Below are 17615 nucleotides of genomic sequence, written 5' to 3' on the forward strand. Positions count from 1 at the left end.
TTTGACACAAACACAAACATAAACATACACCTAAACCTGCATTCTTGATTGATTGAGAAGAACGATACAATTGGAGTGGTCACTTGTGGATAGGAGGCAAGTCGAGACGAAAGGTAGGAAAAGCTCGCAAGCTTTCCTAGGAGAAGAGAGGAATGGAACAAGCTCGAAAGCTTTTCCACAAAGAAACCCGCAGGTTTAGGCTCCAAAAACTATCACATAATCTCCTTCTTTTGAATACAAAACACCTAATATTTATAGGATAAAAAAGGGCAGCCAAACAGCAACCAAAAGAGAGCCCAAATGACAACTTTAGCCACCCAAAACAGCCAACCAGCAATCAGTCCAAAAACAGCTCCCCCAAACAGCCAAAATTAATTCCATAACAGCACCCAAAAAGGCAGCACATGAACCGGGTAAAACAGCCACGGGAAATAACAACAATGGAGGAAACCGAAGGGACTGCACAGGAATCGAACCAGCAGCCAAGCAGGGAACTAGAACAGCAGCTAGGGGACCGGAACAGACAATAAAAGGGGGAGGAATCAGCCATGGGAAGGAGAGCTAGGTGGGGTAATCAAAGGGGCAGAAAAATGGGGGGGGGAATGAACCACAATTTATGAGCTAAAAAGGCTATCTACTAGACATTAATGAGCTGATTCTAGTAGAGGACCTAGAAGGTCTCCAAATTTATAATTCAAAATATTTTGACCCACCCTTTGCCTACATCAATTCTCCTCCGGTTGAAAATTTTCATCTCCTGATGAGTCGAATTCAGTACATTCCCTTATAAGCTAAATGAGCCAATTCTGATGATAGATCTTCCACATGAATCGGAACTTCGGCTTGCTGACGGATTTGACTTTCTTTTCCGATTTTTTTATTTTAAAGAAAGGAAGACAAACAACCTAGGAAAATCCTAACCTAGGCTCTGATACCAAATTGATGCAAGCAAAAATTAGGACAACCCCTAATTATTTGCAAGCAAAAGCAACTCTTCCTAAGAAAATAAAAATGACACAAAATACTCAAAAAGACAACTTTTATAAGATAAAAGATTATTACAAACTTTGACACAAACACAAACACAAACATACACCTAAACCTGCATTCATGATTGATTGAGAAGAACGATACAATTGGAATGGTCACTTGCGGATAGGAGGCAAGTCGAGACGAAAGGGAGGAGAAGCTCGCAAGCTTTCCTAGGAGAAGAGAGGAATGGAACAAGCTCGCAAGCTTTTCCACGAAGAAACCCGTAGGTTTAGGCTCCAAAAACTATCACATAATCTCCTTCTTTTGAATACAAAACACCTAATATTTATAGGAGAAAAAGGGGCAGCCAAACAGCCACCAAAAGAGAGCTCAAAGGACAACTTTAGCCACCCAAAAATGGCAACCAGCAATAAGTCCAGAAACAGTCCAAAAACAGCTCCCAAACAGCCAAAATTAATTCCATAACAGCACCCAAAAAGGCAGCACATGAACCGGGTAAAACAGCCACATGAAACAGCAATCAGGGAGGAAACCGAAGGGATTGCACAGGAACCGGACCAGGAGCCAAGCGGGGAACTGGAACAGCAGCTAGGGGACCGGAACAGACAATAAAAGGGGGAGGAATCAGCCATGGGAAGGAGAGCTAGGTGGGGGAACCAAAGGGGCTGCAAAGTGGGGGGGAATTAACCTCAATTTATGAGCTAAAAAGGCTCTCTACTAGACATTAATGAGCTAATCTAATAGAGGACCTAGAAGCTCTCCAAATTTATAATTCAAAATGTTTGACCCCCCTTTGCCTACATCAAGTGTAGTCTAACCATGATCAGCTGTATTCACTTTTCACTAAAATATTACATTACCCGTAATATATTTAAATTAATGGAAATCTTACGTTGCACATTTGCTAAAAGCATGCGCTTATTTTTCTCTTCCAAAACACTAACAATTGCAAGTCTTTGAATAGGAAGAGCAAGCCTTCCAAGCATATAACAATGCAAAATGCAACATAATGCTTGAATTCTTTGCAATATCGCAACCAAATACGCAAATAATTTCCTTTTGGGTGTCATCATATCTTCCCAAAAAGAAAATTTTTAACTAAAACAAATATTATTAACAAGTATAACTATAGTTAAGATTGACTAGGATTTTTAAGCTGGACATACTATTGATTAAAACAACTTAACTGAACACTTTAAACATATCAAACATGAAATCTATCTTTTTTAACCCTAAAAAACACATGCAACCATAAATCACCAACATCAACCAATTCAAGAATATCAATAAGCAGACCTATTCCATATTATACTACTGGTTCACTAACCAAATAAGAACATATGGCATTAATTTACTCATCGACATGGATACCTATTTTAAAGAGCTAAAGAAAATCCCATTTAAGCTAACTAGCCCCAAAGAGGTAGCGAATTAACCCATTTTAGGTTCAACATCCTCTTCTACAACAAGCAGACGTCATAATTTGATCTCTTAATTTTTGCCTACCAGCACCAATTCTCCTCCATTAAACTAACAATTATTTTGTACCCTGTATCATTATCACCGGTGGTGAATCTGAAGGAATAACTTCTTATTGATTCAACACTTAGATACATCGTAATTTATAGACAAATTCAGGAAGAAAATTAGCCTACATTAGAACATGGAAAAAATATTTACAGTTGTAATCATAGAATAATCTTCCCATTATAAATATATACACACAGAATTAAATCCACAGCTTCTTAAGGTGCCGCTTTTCACACCGAAATAATATCTTGGATTTCCTTCTTCAACCACCAGTCGATTTCAAAAACTTACCCTCAAAATGAAGAATCAATAGATATCTTCTATGACCAATTTAGAGACGATTTTATGAAACACTGCACTATTAGGTGGAGTTTCTCCTACATCCATTGCTTTTATTCTACCTTGCATCCTAGCAACTCCTGCAGGCATTGTGGAGCATAAAATCATTTATGAGATCACTTTTGGCTCAACGGAACAGCACACTTCTTAGTTGGCAGAGCCTCTCGCCTATTTTGATGATACCTTAATGAGCTGCACCGTGTAGACCCCTACCCTATTGGTGGAGTATCTTATTGAGCACTCCCCTAAGAAGAGTTCTTACTTCTTACCCAGGGAGATGATGAGTTCATAATCAGCACATTATTACTAAATCATTGCTATTAAATATATTATCAAAATCACCTATAAAGTAATAACAAATATCATTTTATTCTGCAATAAAGATGATGCATTATTTTAGCATATTCTGTCACAATGATGTTGTTTGTTATGAAAAATCTCAAATTGATTTCTTTTATTTCTTTTCATTGGTCTGCTTTCTTGTTAAGAAATATCATCAAGGATCAACTTTAACCCCATATCTTTTTTGCTTTAGTCATGGATATTTTTACTAAACATTTGCTAGAGAATGTACCCTGGTGTATGCTTTTTGCTGATGATATTCTTCTTGTGGATAAGACTAGAGAGAGTTGAAGTTAAACTTGAATTATGGAGGTCACTTTAGAGTCTAAAGGATTTCATTTTAGTATATCTAAAACTAAATACGTGGAATGTAATCTTAGTAGGAATAGATCTAGTGGGGGGATTGTGACTTTAGGCGATCAAGTCATTAATAAGAGCACACGTATTAGATATCTCAGGCCTATTGTCTAGAATGATGGTGAAATAAATGGGGATATTGTTAATAGAATTCAAGTTGGATGGTTGAAGTGGAAGAATGCAACTATTGTGTGATAGAAAATACCCCTCAAACTTAAGGAAAAATTCTATAAGATGGTGGTGAGAAACAAGTGTATTTGTGAAAAGGTTGGAGTAGCTCCAGTGGTAGATAAGATTAGAGAGAATCGCCTTAGATGGTTTGATCACATAAAACGTCGGCATTTTGATGACCCGGTTAGGAGAGTAGATGTATTATATTTGGCATATGTTAAAAAAGGTAGAGATAAATCTAAAAGACTTGGTTAGAAAATATTAGAAATGACTTTTTTTATTAGATTTAAATGTGAATTTGACTCCTAACATGACAAAATGGCGAAAAATGATTCATATAGCCGACCCGACATAGTGGGATAAAGGCTTGATGTTGTATTGTTGTTGTTGTTGTCTGCTTTCTTCTACTTTCTTTTCATGCTTAAATTCTCTTATAAATAGGATGCTTGTATGTTGAAACAATTAAGTCACCGGCTTATACCTCTCCACCTCTTTGCTTCTCTTCTCTCCTCAATGAATTATGATTCATTTTCTTTCTCAAGAACTTATTTCGATTATAAAGCCAGGATGTTTTGGATAAAAATGGAACCTTTGAAGTTCAACCTCTAGGCATTTAAACTTTCCTTCTTCTAGTCAATGATGTTAAGTATATTGAGTTCAATAAATTTAAAAATTTTGAGAAACTTACATTTAAATTATCAGGTGAATATTATAAATTTAGTTAAATATGATATAACCACCATGAAAAACAATAAAAAAAAACTAAATTAAGACCTCAAAGAAAATTTGGGGCCTAATTAGCTTAAAAAATCGACCAACCAACATGAAGGGTTGAGCAAAAATATCAGGCTATCTTGTAATTTACTCAAAAGAGCTGCAAGCAGTATACACCATTCGCATTAAAAAGTACAAATGTGGGGTTTGAAGATAGAAATAAGTCCAGATGCAGCTCCAATGCAAATGAAAAGTTTAAATTTCCAAGAAGATGAAAAAATGGATGCTACAGAAAAAAGCAATATAGCATATGATAGGCGTTTAGTGTGTTTTTTTTTTTTTTTTTATGTTGATTTTCTTGAGCTTAAGAAAGTAGGAATATCAACGGAAGCATTGGTTCGCATTTGATATGTATCAAGAAACTGGATACAGTTATTGCAGTGCCTAAGAAATTGTTGCGAAAAAGTAAAACAAGCAATGGAGACAAGCATTTTAAAAATAAATATTTCTTTTATGTATTAGAATCTAGAATTTTGAAACTAAACATCAAACAAAAGGAAAAAAAACTGAAATATAAAATAAGCCCTTGGCTTTGAATGCATGAAGAAACATCCAATTTGAACACCACTTAAGACAACCAATTTTTTTAAAAAGATATTAATCATCACCAATGCAATAGCATTATTAAATGATGATCACTGATCCTGCAAACACTCAATTACAGTTTAACTTAATATGATGCCATACGTAAGCAGAAAAGATCTCTCACCATGAACAAAAATTTCAGGCTCATCATGCCTGCTGAAAATATCAACAGACACACGCCCTCCTCCACCTCCAGCCAAGCCATCACCTCCTGAAGCGCTAATCTTGCCACCACCCTTTCTGCCCCTCATCAAATCAAGGTTGGATGATATTAGTAAAACACAAACAATTAATGACAAAGATGTAAGATTAGGGAATGGCACAGCATCAATCTATTATATATATAATATATCTAAAGCAACGTTCAATAAAGAAGAAAATAGACATTTGGCATATCCTGTAAAGAATGCTCTAATAAGATTATAAGAACTCCTTGATTCCATACAAAAGTCATTAAAAATTAATACTAAAAATAAAAATATCTGTCTGGTGATAATCATTTAAAAGAAAACATTCATATCAAAATTTTAATATGTAAAAAAATGTTTCAAAACTTCACAATAACAACAATAGTTTATATAGCTTACCAAAATTGCTTCCAATGGATACCAAATTTTTAAGATACTTACCATACAAGCTGGAAGCAAGCACTCTAGTGACAAAGAATGAGGCACAAAATGGTGATCTAAAGGGTTGCGCCAACATCCAACTACTTTAATTCAAATCTTTCCCATTTCTAGAAGATTTTTTTTATTTATTTAATATTTGATATTCATATTATCCCATTTCTAGAAGATAGTCCTCAGCTGGGACTATCTCTGACTCTTCAAAAAAGCAATGGTAATTCATCGCTCTTCAGTTATACAATTTTGGTGAGGCTTTGTTCTCTTCGGTCTATTTTACTGCTGAATAAGTAAATGGGAGAAGGATGAAAGCACGTAAAGAACATCATTGACACTAGAGGATTACACTTAAGTATCTGAACTGCTCCTTCCATAAGGAAGTGAAGGCTCAAATCATCCTAGGGAAAGAGGAGGAAGAGGATGTGCATTCCATGAAGGATTACATTGAGTTATTGAACTCTAATTGAAATTTGTTCTTTATCATCTAAGGTTGAAATATTACTCCAATCTCTAACATGATATTTTTTATCTAAAATAGCAGAAATTTAAGAAAACAAAAGAGTGCTACAATCATATTTTATTCACAACATTATTCCTTGCCATCCTATTGAAAGCAGGGGCATGTGTCTGGTAATAAGATGAGATTGAGACAAATATTGCATGAGCTAGCATGCAAAAATATTAGGAAGAACAAATTTAGGCATAACTTCTATTTTCTGGCGTCCCGTTGCAAAAGGAAAAAGTAAAATTCAGGAAATTTTAGACAAGGAGATAATAATTATAATCATTTCTTAGTGAATCCTATGGAAAAAAGGAAATTATCAGCCAGAATAATATTAAGAGTCTTCTGCATATCACTAATTGCTTTTAAATGAAAACTTTTTTATTCAAAGAAATACTATACATAAATACATAGAAAAACGGTTATGACTACTCATCAATAGGAGCCGCTACTAAAATGGATTTTGATTTTCTCATAGCATCAGATATGGGTCATTCAAAATAGTGTAAAGAATTGAAGAAAATGTGTACAAAAAAGATTTTTCTAGATACATACAATTGTCTTCTATAATTAGTAAATAACATTTAAATTTGTTTGAACCAGCCTTGATCAATGCTGTTGAAGAGCAAAGGTTGGTTATTCATGATATAGAGAATTTAAATGTAATGCAGGAGCAACCACTGTAGAAAAATTGCATGTTAGAGAGGAAGATCACCACCACTCAGAGAGATAACGAGTAACTATCAAGGGAACTAGCCATCACAAGATCATCGTGCTGGAATATGTAACCTTTTCTGGTTAGCAATTTATTTACTCCATTTTGTTTGCTAGGGATTTAACACTCAATACACATTTTTTCTCCCTGGCAAACCACTGTACAGTGTAAATCTATCTTGCTCAAAATGCTAATAATTAGGAAAACCAGTAGAACCCATTCTACAATCCTATGAATCACAAAACTAAGAAATTCGTTAGATTGACATAATCCAAGCCTTGAGTAGTTAGTTCTGTGTACAACATAGTCTGATAAAAAGTTTGCGTTTAGGTTAAATCATCTTTGAACACAGTAAATAAATGACCCCTTATTGGTCATTTCCGTCTAAAAATGGACACCAAAATAAGCTGGTAAACTTGGATCAAATATTTTATTTTATTACAGGCGAAATAATTGCAGCGCATCCTCCATAACTCATATGTCACAGAATAAAAACCTAACTCTAATACCAATGGTTGGTCTTATTGGAAATCTCATCTCGCTTTGATACCAAATGGATGGAGGACTGAGCACCTCAAACAAAAATGAAAGCAATGAGAAAAGAAAAAAAGGAATATCATTCATATAATTTGAAGTGATCCCCGTATAGAACACAGATCAAAATACAACACTCATAATTGGCCTCAACAACATCAAATAAATAATTAACAAATGTACATATAAGCATTTTGATTTATGAAGAAAGGAAACCCTGAGATAGGGATAAAAGAATATTTATACATATCAAGTAAAAAGATGAAATTTTCCTTAACTTTATTATATTTAATGTAATAATAAAAACTATAAATTTTGAAAAATAATAAAATGCAAAATTTAGGGAAAAATATGAAGCTCTAATTGTTTGAAAATTGGTTCTATTCACAAGTTGAAGTGGTTTGCATACACAACTTAGATCAAGAGAAAACACTCATGATTAGCCTCAACAATTATTGCATTCATCAAATAAATAATCAATGATCAAATATCCATATAATCATTTATATTTGTAAGGAAAAACAATCCTAGAATAAGGAAGAAATAATCTTTATAAAAAGTACATGACTTAAAGTTACCCACATACACAATTTAGATCAAGAGAAAACACTTGTGAATGGCTCAAGCTAGCCCAAGAAAGGCCGACTGTCCCTATTGAACCGGTCCCTAGTGGACCGATTTTATTCTACAGTCGTTGGCCCAAGGAAGGGAGAAGGAATGGAAGGGGCCGACTGCTCCTATGGGGCCCACATCTTGATTAATAATTGCTTTGGAGGGAAATATTTGAATGAGGGATTGTTTAGGGATTTTATATTTCTCCTTTGGCTTCAATTAGTTACTAATGCAAGAATTAGAGTTTCATCTTGAGTTTGAAATCAAATGCTCAAATCTAGGGTTTATTCCTTTGGACTTTAGGCTTGGCTAGATATTTGGAGAGTTGTTTCTTCCTCTCGAATTAAAGAAACTTGTATCGTTTATTGTTTTTTCTTGTTCGTGGATTGAATAGAAGAAGTTTGCTTGTGTTTTTCTCTCCAATTTCCTGAAAATTCTGCATCTTAGTGCTGATTTCTCTCTGAAATCAGCAGCTTTCTTGTTGTTTTTCACCAATTACTGTTAGGTTTGCTTGCAAACTCAAGTATTTCCCTTAAGGGGTACTTGCCAACTTAAGTATTTCCTATCACATTTATTCCATTTAACAAATACAATCAATAATTAAAATCTACATATAACACATTTTTAAGAAAAACAAACATAGGATATAGATGAAAGAATCTTTATCCATAGGGAAAAAGACTAAAATGGTCCCTATACTTTTAATTAAGGATCAAAATGGTCCCCTATATTAAAGGATCATTTTGATCCATCAAGTCCTTAAAAAGGAACCAAAATAATCCAATAGTGAGACTATTTTGATTCTTCTTTAAGGAGTTGAGAGACCAAAATAGTTCTTTAATATAATCGGAGACTATTTTATTCTTTCATAAAGAGTCAAGGGACTATTTTGGTCATTTTCTCTTTGTCCATACCTAAAATGAGGATGAGCATACCCATACCATGATTATATTTAATGTAATAATAAAATTAATAAAATAATAAATGCAAAATTCGAATAAAAAAATGGCCTAAAATGTATGAAAATTGGTTCAGTTCAACTCAATCGTTGCCTGATTTAAGTCCTTATAATTGGTCTATAAGAAACTGAACTTGTGGGGCTAACTTGGTCAAATAATCAGCCGACATGGATGGTGTGCATCAAAGAACAACTACTTTTTTTTTTTTAAGAAGATAAAGAACAACTAAAATTATCATGTTAACTGCTATATATGACATCTGCACAAAGGTTCCTAAATACGGTATGGCATAAGTTTACAGTATAAACTCTTCCCCTGCGTTCAAATATAAGTATATAACACCGTCCGATGAGGTAATGGTCTGCTCTGGATTCCATAAAAGAACTTATTTGGGATAAGTCCTTTTGTCACTCCCGTCAAGCGACAAAGAAAGACTGGGAGGACAAGTACACATTATAAAATGAATTCTGGAAGTGACTTTCCTCTAACTCTATTGGTCGAGATTAAGGCTAATAGTTTTCTAGATTTAGCATAATAAGAAAATGAAGTATCACGTCTATAATAAGATAAATAACTGAATCTACAATAATATCAAATCTACACAATATTGCTGCAAGATATAGTGTAAACATATTTATACACTATAGAAATCCAGAAAAATATTGATAAGCATTACCTTTTGGTAAATGTAGAAAATATATATATATATATAATTTTTTAAAAAAAACATCAAAATAGAAAAGTCTGGGTAGCATTAAGAACTTACAAATGCCACTGACATTAATTAAGCTAACATTGATTTGAACCCAAGCTAAAAAAGTAGGAACTTCAAATTTATAAACCATAAATTGACTGATTTTCCATACAAGAATTCTTCCGCAGAATTATGATACGATGAATCAGTTTTTTTGATAACATTTTTAGCAATGCAATACAAAATCTTGAATTAATATATGACCGGAAAAGTTTAATAGCTTTACAAAGACAAATGAATGTGAGAATGTCTATCACGATCAAATGGAAAGGGAGCCTTACCCAACATAAGAACATTTTGATTACATCATTTGACTAAAAAAAGGTCCCAAGTCAGAAGTCATAAGATACCACCGACTAACTGTAGCATGGAAATTTCTTACCAAAATAAATTAGACAAATCTTCAGTTGCAAAGATTTTACAATACAACATAAATTAGGTTGAGTCGCATAAATTAAGATATTTAACTCATCAATATGGAAGTTTCTTCTAGCCAGTGATGATTTAAAAATGGTTCAAGTCATAATAGGCAATAAGCCTCCATGGCAATATGGCCTATTTTTTCTAATTAAAGTTCAACTAGTTCTTCAAGAGTTAGAATTTACGTTATTTTGGATTACAAAAACATTTAAGCTAACCACTAATAAAAAAGAAACTTTGTCCGCATCAGTTTCCATTATTTTATATTTTAAGTGCTAGAAAGCATGGGGGCAGCACCTGCACCCCACAAATAGCTTTCCCAGCCGAGAGAAATAACAATCAAATGGAGAAGCTCAGAGCAAATTCTTGTGGAGCTTTCTTCATTTCCTTAGTACAGCTTGACAAATTAGAGGACAAAAAAAGCCCACAATTGGTTCTCATAATACCCCTAATATACATTTTTAAAACACCAAATATATTCTCATATAACTTGAAACTGCTCCGCAACTCCCTCATTCATGATGACTTCAAAGTTATAGAGGATAGCACATCCACAGGAGAGACAGAGGAAACCCTAGCTGATATCTCATCCACCAGATAGACGAGTTGCTTCACCTTCCACCTCTCCTCATCCTCACTGGGAAACAGACCACTGCAGTGTCCTCTAACCTCAAGCAGCAACCGACTTCACACACAGCCTTTATGGCTACCGCATGCACCAAGTTTCCTCGTTTGCTGTCTGCTGAAGAAAAAATAGTCTGGTTGGGCCAGTCCTCTTTTTACTTCGCTCATGAATTTTGACAAGCCACTCACAAAAAACTATGATTTCAAATTAGACTCAACCACCTCCCAATGGTGAGTCTCCAAAACACATAATTTCCAAATTGATATTATTATGATCATGACTGCCATTCAACTTCCTTTTCAAAAACATAAATTCATTTTTTTTCACAAAGCTGCCCTAACATAAATTTGAATTGTTTAGGAAATGCTAAAATCCATATACCCTACCCGTAAGCACATTTCCATAATTTCATGCCCATAGCGATCACACTTGCAATCTAACAAACGAAATGTCAACTCTTTGAAGATGAACACAATACAAATGTAATGCCAGTTGAACGCAAAAAATACAAACTTTTCTGGCCAAGATACTTTTCTTTCCTTAAACAATGATTGTTTATTTTGGATTGCACCCATGCCAGAAGAAAACAGTAGCATTTCGTTGACAACTCCCTTTGGCGTCCTCCAAGATTGTATTTGCTGCAGTCACCAAATCAATATAGTGGTTTGGTGTACCTCGAGAAGTAGCTATAATTCAACCAAATAACTAGAGCTAGAATCTGCCTTGTTTAATTTATCTTTTCCTTCACCTTGGCTTGTTCTCCAGAAAAAGGACCCAAATCAACTGCAACTCCATAACTCCTTCGTTAACATCATTGATGGTTTTGCCAGAGAGAGCAATCAAGATGATTGAATACATGAGATATATGAAAAAAAATCATCATGCCCTACTAGTAGATATGAATGTCAACTACATATTTTCAATATCATATTTCATATCTAGTCTCCCACTAATGCAAGGTCTACGGAGAGATTGTTGTGCATGGTGTTACCCTTATATTTGCAGAAAAATTGTACACAAATGCAAAAAAATATATTTTCTTGTCATTTATAGATTCACAACAAAGCTTCATGGCATAATACAAATTAGGCTAATATTGTCACTCCACATTCGAAAGTAGTTTTATCAAAAATATTTTTCGCAAAAAAATAACCTCAACTCCACACAACCATCACATCCAAGAACATACCTAACTTATGGTCAGCTCTAGATACATATCTTGTGCAAGTCTTTTGCATGACCTTTAAGCCTTGTCATTAGTGTTTAACCCACTTTCCCCTTATCTATTCACATGCATTATAACTTCTCAATATATTAATGCATCTTCTACCCTCCATTAAACATCCCGAAGCCACTTAATACTATTACCACACATAAATATTAACACTCATCTTCACAAACCTCAAGCTACCATTCACTTGTCGTTTAACTCACATACGTGATAAAATATTTTATTATAACAAAATAAAATTTACATTTAATGCCCATATATTCTGTCAATATATAAAACTCATGACACTCTTCTTATTATACAAAACTCATGACATTCTTCTTCTTATATTTAATGACCCATATGCTCTCTTATTATATAAAACTCTGAGTTAACCACCCAACCACAAATTTGGAAAAAATATATTCATTCGTTCTAATAGGAAGTCAACTCATCAACATATTCATCAAAAGACCCTACAACCTCACATTCAAAAATATTGTAAGCAAACTTGGAATGTTAGATCCATACCATTTGGTTTCAGGGGAGCGTTAAAAATTGCGGGAAACTACTACGCAATCTCTTTCTATGGGACCCCCATGCCAGTCAATCATGATAGGGATCATTGGGCACACATATTAAGTGTTTTTAACCATTAGATTGTCTAATATAAGGCACTCAGATTACTTCCATGTGCCACATAATTGTCAGCCCCTTAAGAGATTATTCTCCCTTCTTTGTATTTTGTGTGATTAGCTTTGATTGTTTTCATATGTAAAACAAATGAACAAGTTTACATATACCTCAAATCTTTGTACAAACATGAAGCAATAAAAAAAAAATCAAACAGTACTTTCATGTCTTCCTACTTTTTTCTAAGAAGTCATTTTCATCATATCACATGAAGATGGGTTGTACTACCATTAATGCTCAAGGTGTGACCAGTGTTGGATAGTTTTATATGATTACAACCAAATAAAGATAGGGTTAACAACTAACAACCCAATTCCAAAGTGGATAGAACATTTTCTATAAAGTCATCATTGCACCTTGTTGAGCAATTCAAGCCTTTGGGTTAATTAATAGCTCCCAGTGTTGATATGTCAAAGCTACCATAGTCAATTCGGGAAATCCTCAATGGCATAATTGAATACCATATGGGAAGGGAATAATAGAGGATTTTCAAGAAGATAGAATGTCAGTTATTATGACTCTTACAATCTATGATGGATAAATGGGATTTAAGCCTACATTTGTTAACCTTTAACACACAAGCAGTGTCAGATCACTCGCAAGAATAGATTAGTTGGGCCTTTGGTTATAAAGCCTTGGTTGTGCCTAATACATCAGTTTAGGCTGATGAATTTTTTGTTAGTGCCGAGTAGGGCTCGACTTTTGAGCTCGACTCGAGTTCGAGCTCGAGCTCGGTATTTGACAGTTGAGCTCGACTCGAACACCCCCTAGCTCGAGCTCGACTCGACTCGTTTGCACCCCTAGTGCCGAGCATTATTATGTCATGAGGATTTTTATTGCATATAACACTTTAAAGAAAGCAATATGTAATGTAAAAATTACATTTTTTAATTATTTATATAATAGATTAGATACTAAGAAAGGCGAAAGATATATGTATAAGTTAGTCAAACATAGATATAAGAGTAATAAGAATTTAATTCAAGTGAAGTGTACTAAGAATGAAGATGAGTATAGTCAACAAAGGTGGATGAAATATTTTTATAAACTCTTCAATGAATATTATGAGAATGTGATTGACTGTAGTGGCCTTAGCACCCTAAGTATAAATAAAGATTTTTTTATTTTATCGGCATATTAGTAAAACCGAAGTTAGAGAGACTTTAAAGAAAATGAAGTATGAAAAAGTTGTTGGACCTAATGATATTCCAATAGAGGTGTGGAAATGCTTAGGAGAATAAGGAATTTCTTGGCTTACTAAACTTTTTAATATTATTTTGAAGACTAAAAAAGATGTCAGTTGAGTGAAGAATGAGTGTGTTGATTCTTATTTTTAAGAATAAAGGTGATGCACAAGATTGCGAGAATTACAGAGGAATTAAGTTAATGTGTCATACTTTAAAACTATGTGAGAGAGTTATGTAGCATAGGTTACGACGTGATATTAATGTTTCTCAAAATCAATTTGGATTCATATAGGATATGTTTGTTATGGAAGCTATACATTTATTGAGAGGTTTGATGGAGAAGTATAGAGAGAATAAGTATGATCTACATATGATATTTATTGATTTAAAGAAAGCATACGATAAAGTTCCAAGAGAAGTCCTATGGAGAGTTCTAGAAAAGAAAGGGGTTAATAATGCTTATATTCAAGTCGTTAAGGATATGCATGCAGGAGTTGTTGCTTGTATCTATACACAAGGTGGTTTGACCAAGTATTTTCCTATTTCAGTTGGATTACACCAAGGATCAACCTTAAGCTCATATCTTTTATCTTTAGTCATGGATGTTCTCACTAGACATTTGCAAGAAGTTGTACCCTTGTGTATGCTTTTTGTTGATGATATTCTTCTTGTTGATAAGACTAGAGAGGGAGCTAAAGGTAAACTTGAATTAAAGAGGTCAAACTTAGAGTCTAAAGGCTTTCGTTTGACTAGATCTAAAACTGAATATATGGAGTGTAATTTTAGTAATAATAGTTCCTATGGGGGGATTGTGACTTTGGGTGATTAAGTCATTAATAAGAGAATACATTTTAGATATCTTGGGTCTATTGCTCAGTGTGATGTTGAAATAGATGGGATATTATTAGTATAATTCAAGTTGGATGGTTGAAGTGAAGGAATGCATTAGGCTTGTTGTGTGATACAAAAGTCCGACTCAAACTTAAGGAAAAATTCTATAAGATTGTGGTTAGACCTGCAATGCTTTATGATGCAGAATGTTGTCCATTAAAAGAAAAACATAATATTAAGGAAAGTGTTACAGAGATGAAGATACTCAGGTGGATGAGTAGTTTTACTCTTAGAGACAAGATACGAAATGAGCATACACATGAAAAGGTTGGAGTAGCTCCAGTGGAAGATAAGATTAAATAGAGTCGCCTTAGATGGTTTGGTCACATAAAACGACAGTCTTCCGATTACCAGTTAGGAAAATAGATGTATTAGATTTGACTTATGTTAAGAAAAATGGAGGTAGACCTAAAAAGACTTAGTTAGGAAATATTAAAATTGATATTTCTTTATTAGATTTAAATGAGAATTTAACTTTTAACAAGGCACAATGGAGAAAAATGATTCATGAAGCCGACCCCATATAGTGGGATAAAGGCTTGATGTTGTTGTTGTTGTTGTTGTTGTTGTTGTTGTTGTTGTTGTATATAACACTTTAAAGAAAATCATAGAATCTGATTTTAAGGTTTTAATCACAAATCAATATGTTTTAATGAATAGAAAAAATTGAATTTGTATATTTGCAAACCCAAGATCGTCCACATTGCAGTCTAAATATGTTGAAAAGTATAAACAATGTCAACTAGTTTTCTTCATATAAAAATGACAACCAACTAATTATACAAATTAATCTATTTATAACCTCAAAAGTATAAATAATCATTATCATCTCAACTGCGACTCTTATGATGAATTTTATAAACCTGTCAATTAAATTAAATCCTCCTAAGGACTTTAGCTAGTGCTAAGGGTAGTGATAATGCATGATCTAAAGATAGCACATCACTTCAATCTTTTTTCACTTCCCCTCTTATTCTTTGTGAATTAGTATGCACCACCCACCAATGTTCTACTCCATAAGCCATGGCTAGCATGTACAAGTTATCCAAAAGTAATTATTTCCTTTGTAGGGTGGCATAAACCCCTTAACATCTTAAGGAAAGTAATTTACTACATATGTCCTAGAAATACCGCAAAGCACTTTAGCATTTCAAGTAATGATGACATTATACTCGCATGTATAATGGCAAACATTATGTTGAGCATCAATGCAATCTTTAAAAGTGAAAACATATGGCTCAAAATAGGCAAGCCACATTGACCCAAGAAGATATGTTCATTTAGCATTACTAAAGGCCCGTTTAGGATAATTTTATTTGCTTTACTTTACAAAATGCTACAATAATAATACTCATCTCGGTTTTTTATTTCTTTTCATACATTTATGTGGTACAAAGCTGCTTAATGCAACCTCCTTCCCCATTCACATCTGGCTCGACTTCAATATAATTTTTGAACCCTTTGCCCCCATTTCTTTATAGAATTATAGAGTAATATAAGTAAACTTTGATGCCCAAAATGTTCACTCTCACATCTTCAAGAAACGGTTGGAGTGATGGAAGGTAAAGAATGCAATGAGCTCAGCAATAGAATGTGTTTGTCAAGACATCCTTTGTCATATGTCACTTCTTTGCAAACTTGGATTTGTTCTACATCATGATTTGATTATTGTTTAGTTTCTTGAATGTGTAGGTTATAGTTGCAAAGTGCATAAATTTTTAACATCGTGTGAAAATCATCTTCTAGGAACCTTGTTTGTTCAAACCATTTATAATATTTTGATTAATTAGCACTTAGGTAATGATATAGTTCTAACTATAAAGTATTTTTGACGAGGCATATGCATCATTAATCATGTTTTAAGTTTGCAAACAACCAAAATATACTTTGGTATACATTTCAATTAGGTTATTTATAATAAAATATTTTATGATTATAACACGTACATGTATAATTGTTTACAAATACTATTATATCCTTTCAGTGAAATTATATTTTTTTAAAGCTGTAATGAATTTGAATTATCAATAATTTTAAAGTTATTATCACATATTCTGAAAAAATATCAATTTGATGAGTATTAACATCTTTATATGAGCATAAAAAAAACAAGATCATCTTCATCATTAGTAAAATAAAAGTGTAACAAAGGCAATATAACCAAATAGCAAATCACTTCCTAATTTATAAATTGCACCTTGGCAGCTAAAATATTAGAAAACAATAGTTATAGTCATTATAACTTCATCATAAGATTTATACAATTAACTTTACAAATATCAACAACTGCCCCAAACACACCCTAAGCTTAAGGATATGACTAGTTAGGTAGAGATATTAAACAAGGGCACCCCCAGGCGGGAACTGTAGAATTATATGCCTCCTAAGTTTCAAGTTTCCACCAATTCAGATTGAGGAGAATATGAAGCCTACCAAGCAAAGCAAAATGATAGATTTGACATAAACGGATGAGCAAATGCATAATGACTTAAGTAGAAACCTAATTACAAGTATATTATGTGCATAAATACCAACTTCGAAACTGTAAATGCTGAATACCCAATCAATATTTATCGTTTTACATACCATGCATGACGGTGTATTCATGGTTTATTGCATATCAGATAAGAGATGTCCCAAAAAGCGGTCATCATAAATCAAACGTGATTACGATAAAATCAGGACCCAATTCTTTGACACGTTAACCGTAATATACACAAATAACGAAGAAAAAACTAACATGGAAGGACATCTTGAGATCGAAAGTAAAGTCCAGAATGTTAACTTATGAATCGGTGG

The 17615-nt window shown here is 33.5% G+C and overlaps 1 protein-coding gene across 1 annotated transcript in view; it reads right to left on the minus strand.

Moving 5' to 3' along the window:
- LOC110116761 overlaps positions 1-17615 on the minus strand; it is a 72400-nt gene that overhangs the window by 53630 nt on the left and 1155 nt on the right. The window contains exon 2 of the mRNA XM_020850461.2: positions 5216-5331. Coding sequence (XP_020706120.1) covers positions 5216-5331 — 116 coding nt within the window. The remainder of the gene's footprint in view (positions 1-5215; positions 5332-17615) is intronic.

The sequence above is a fragment of the Dendrobium catenatum genome, unplaced genomic scaffold (assembly GCF_001605985.2).
Source record: "Dendrobium catenatum unplaced genomic scaffold, ASM160598v2 fragScaff_scaffold_231, whole genome shotgun sequence".
Taxonomy (NCBI): Eukaryota; Viridiplantae; Streptophyta; class Magnoliopsida; order Asparagales; family Orchidaceae; genus Dendrobium; species Dendrobium catenatum.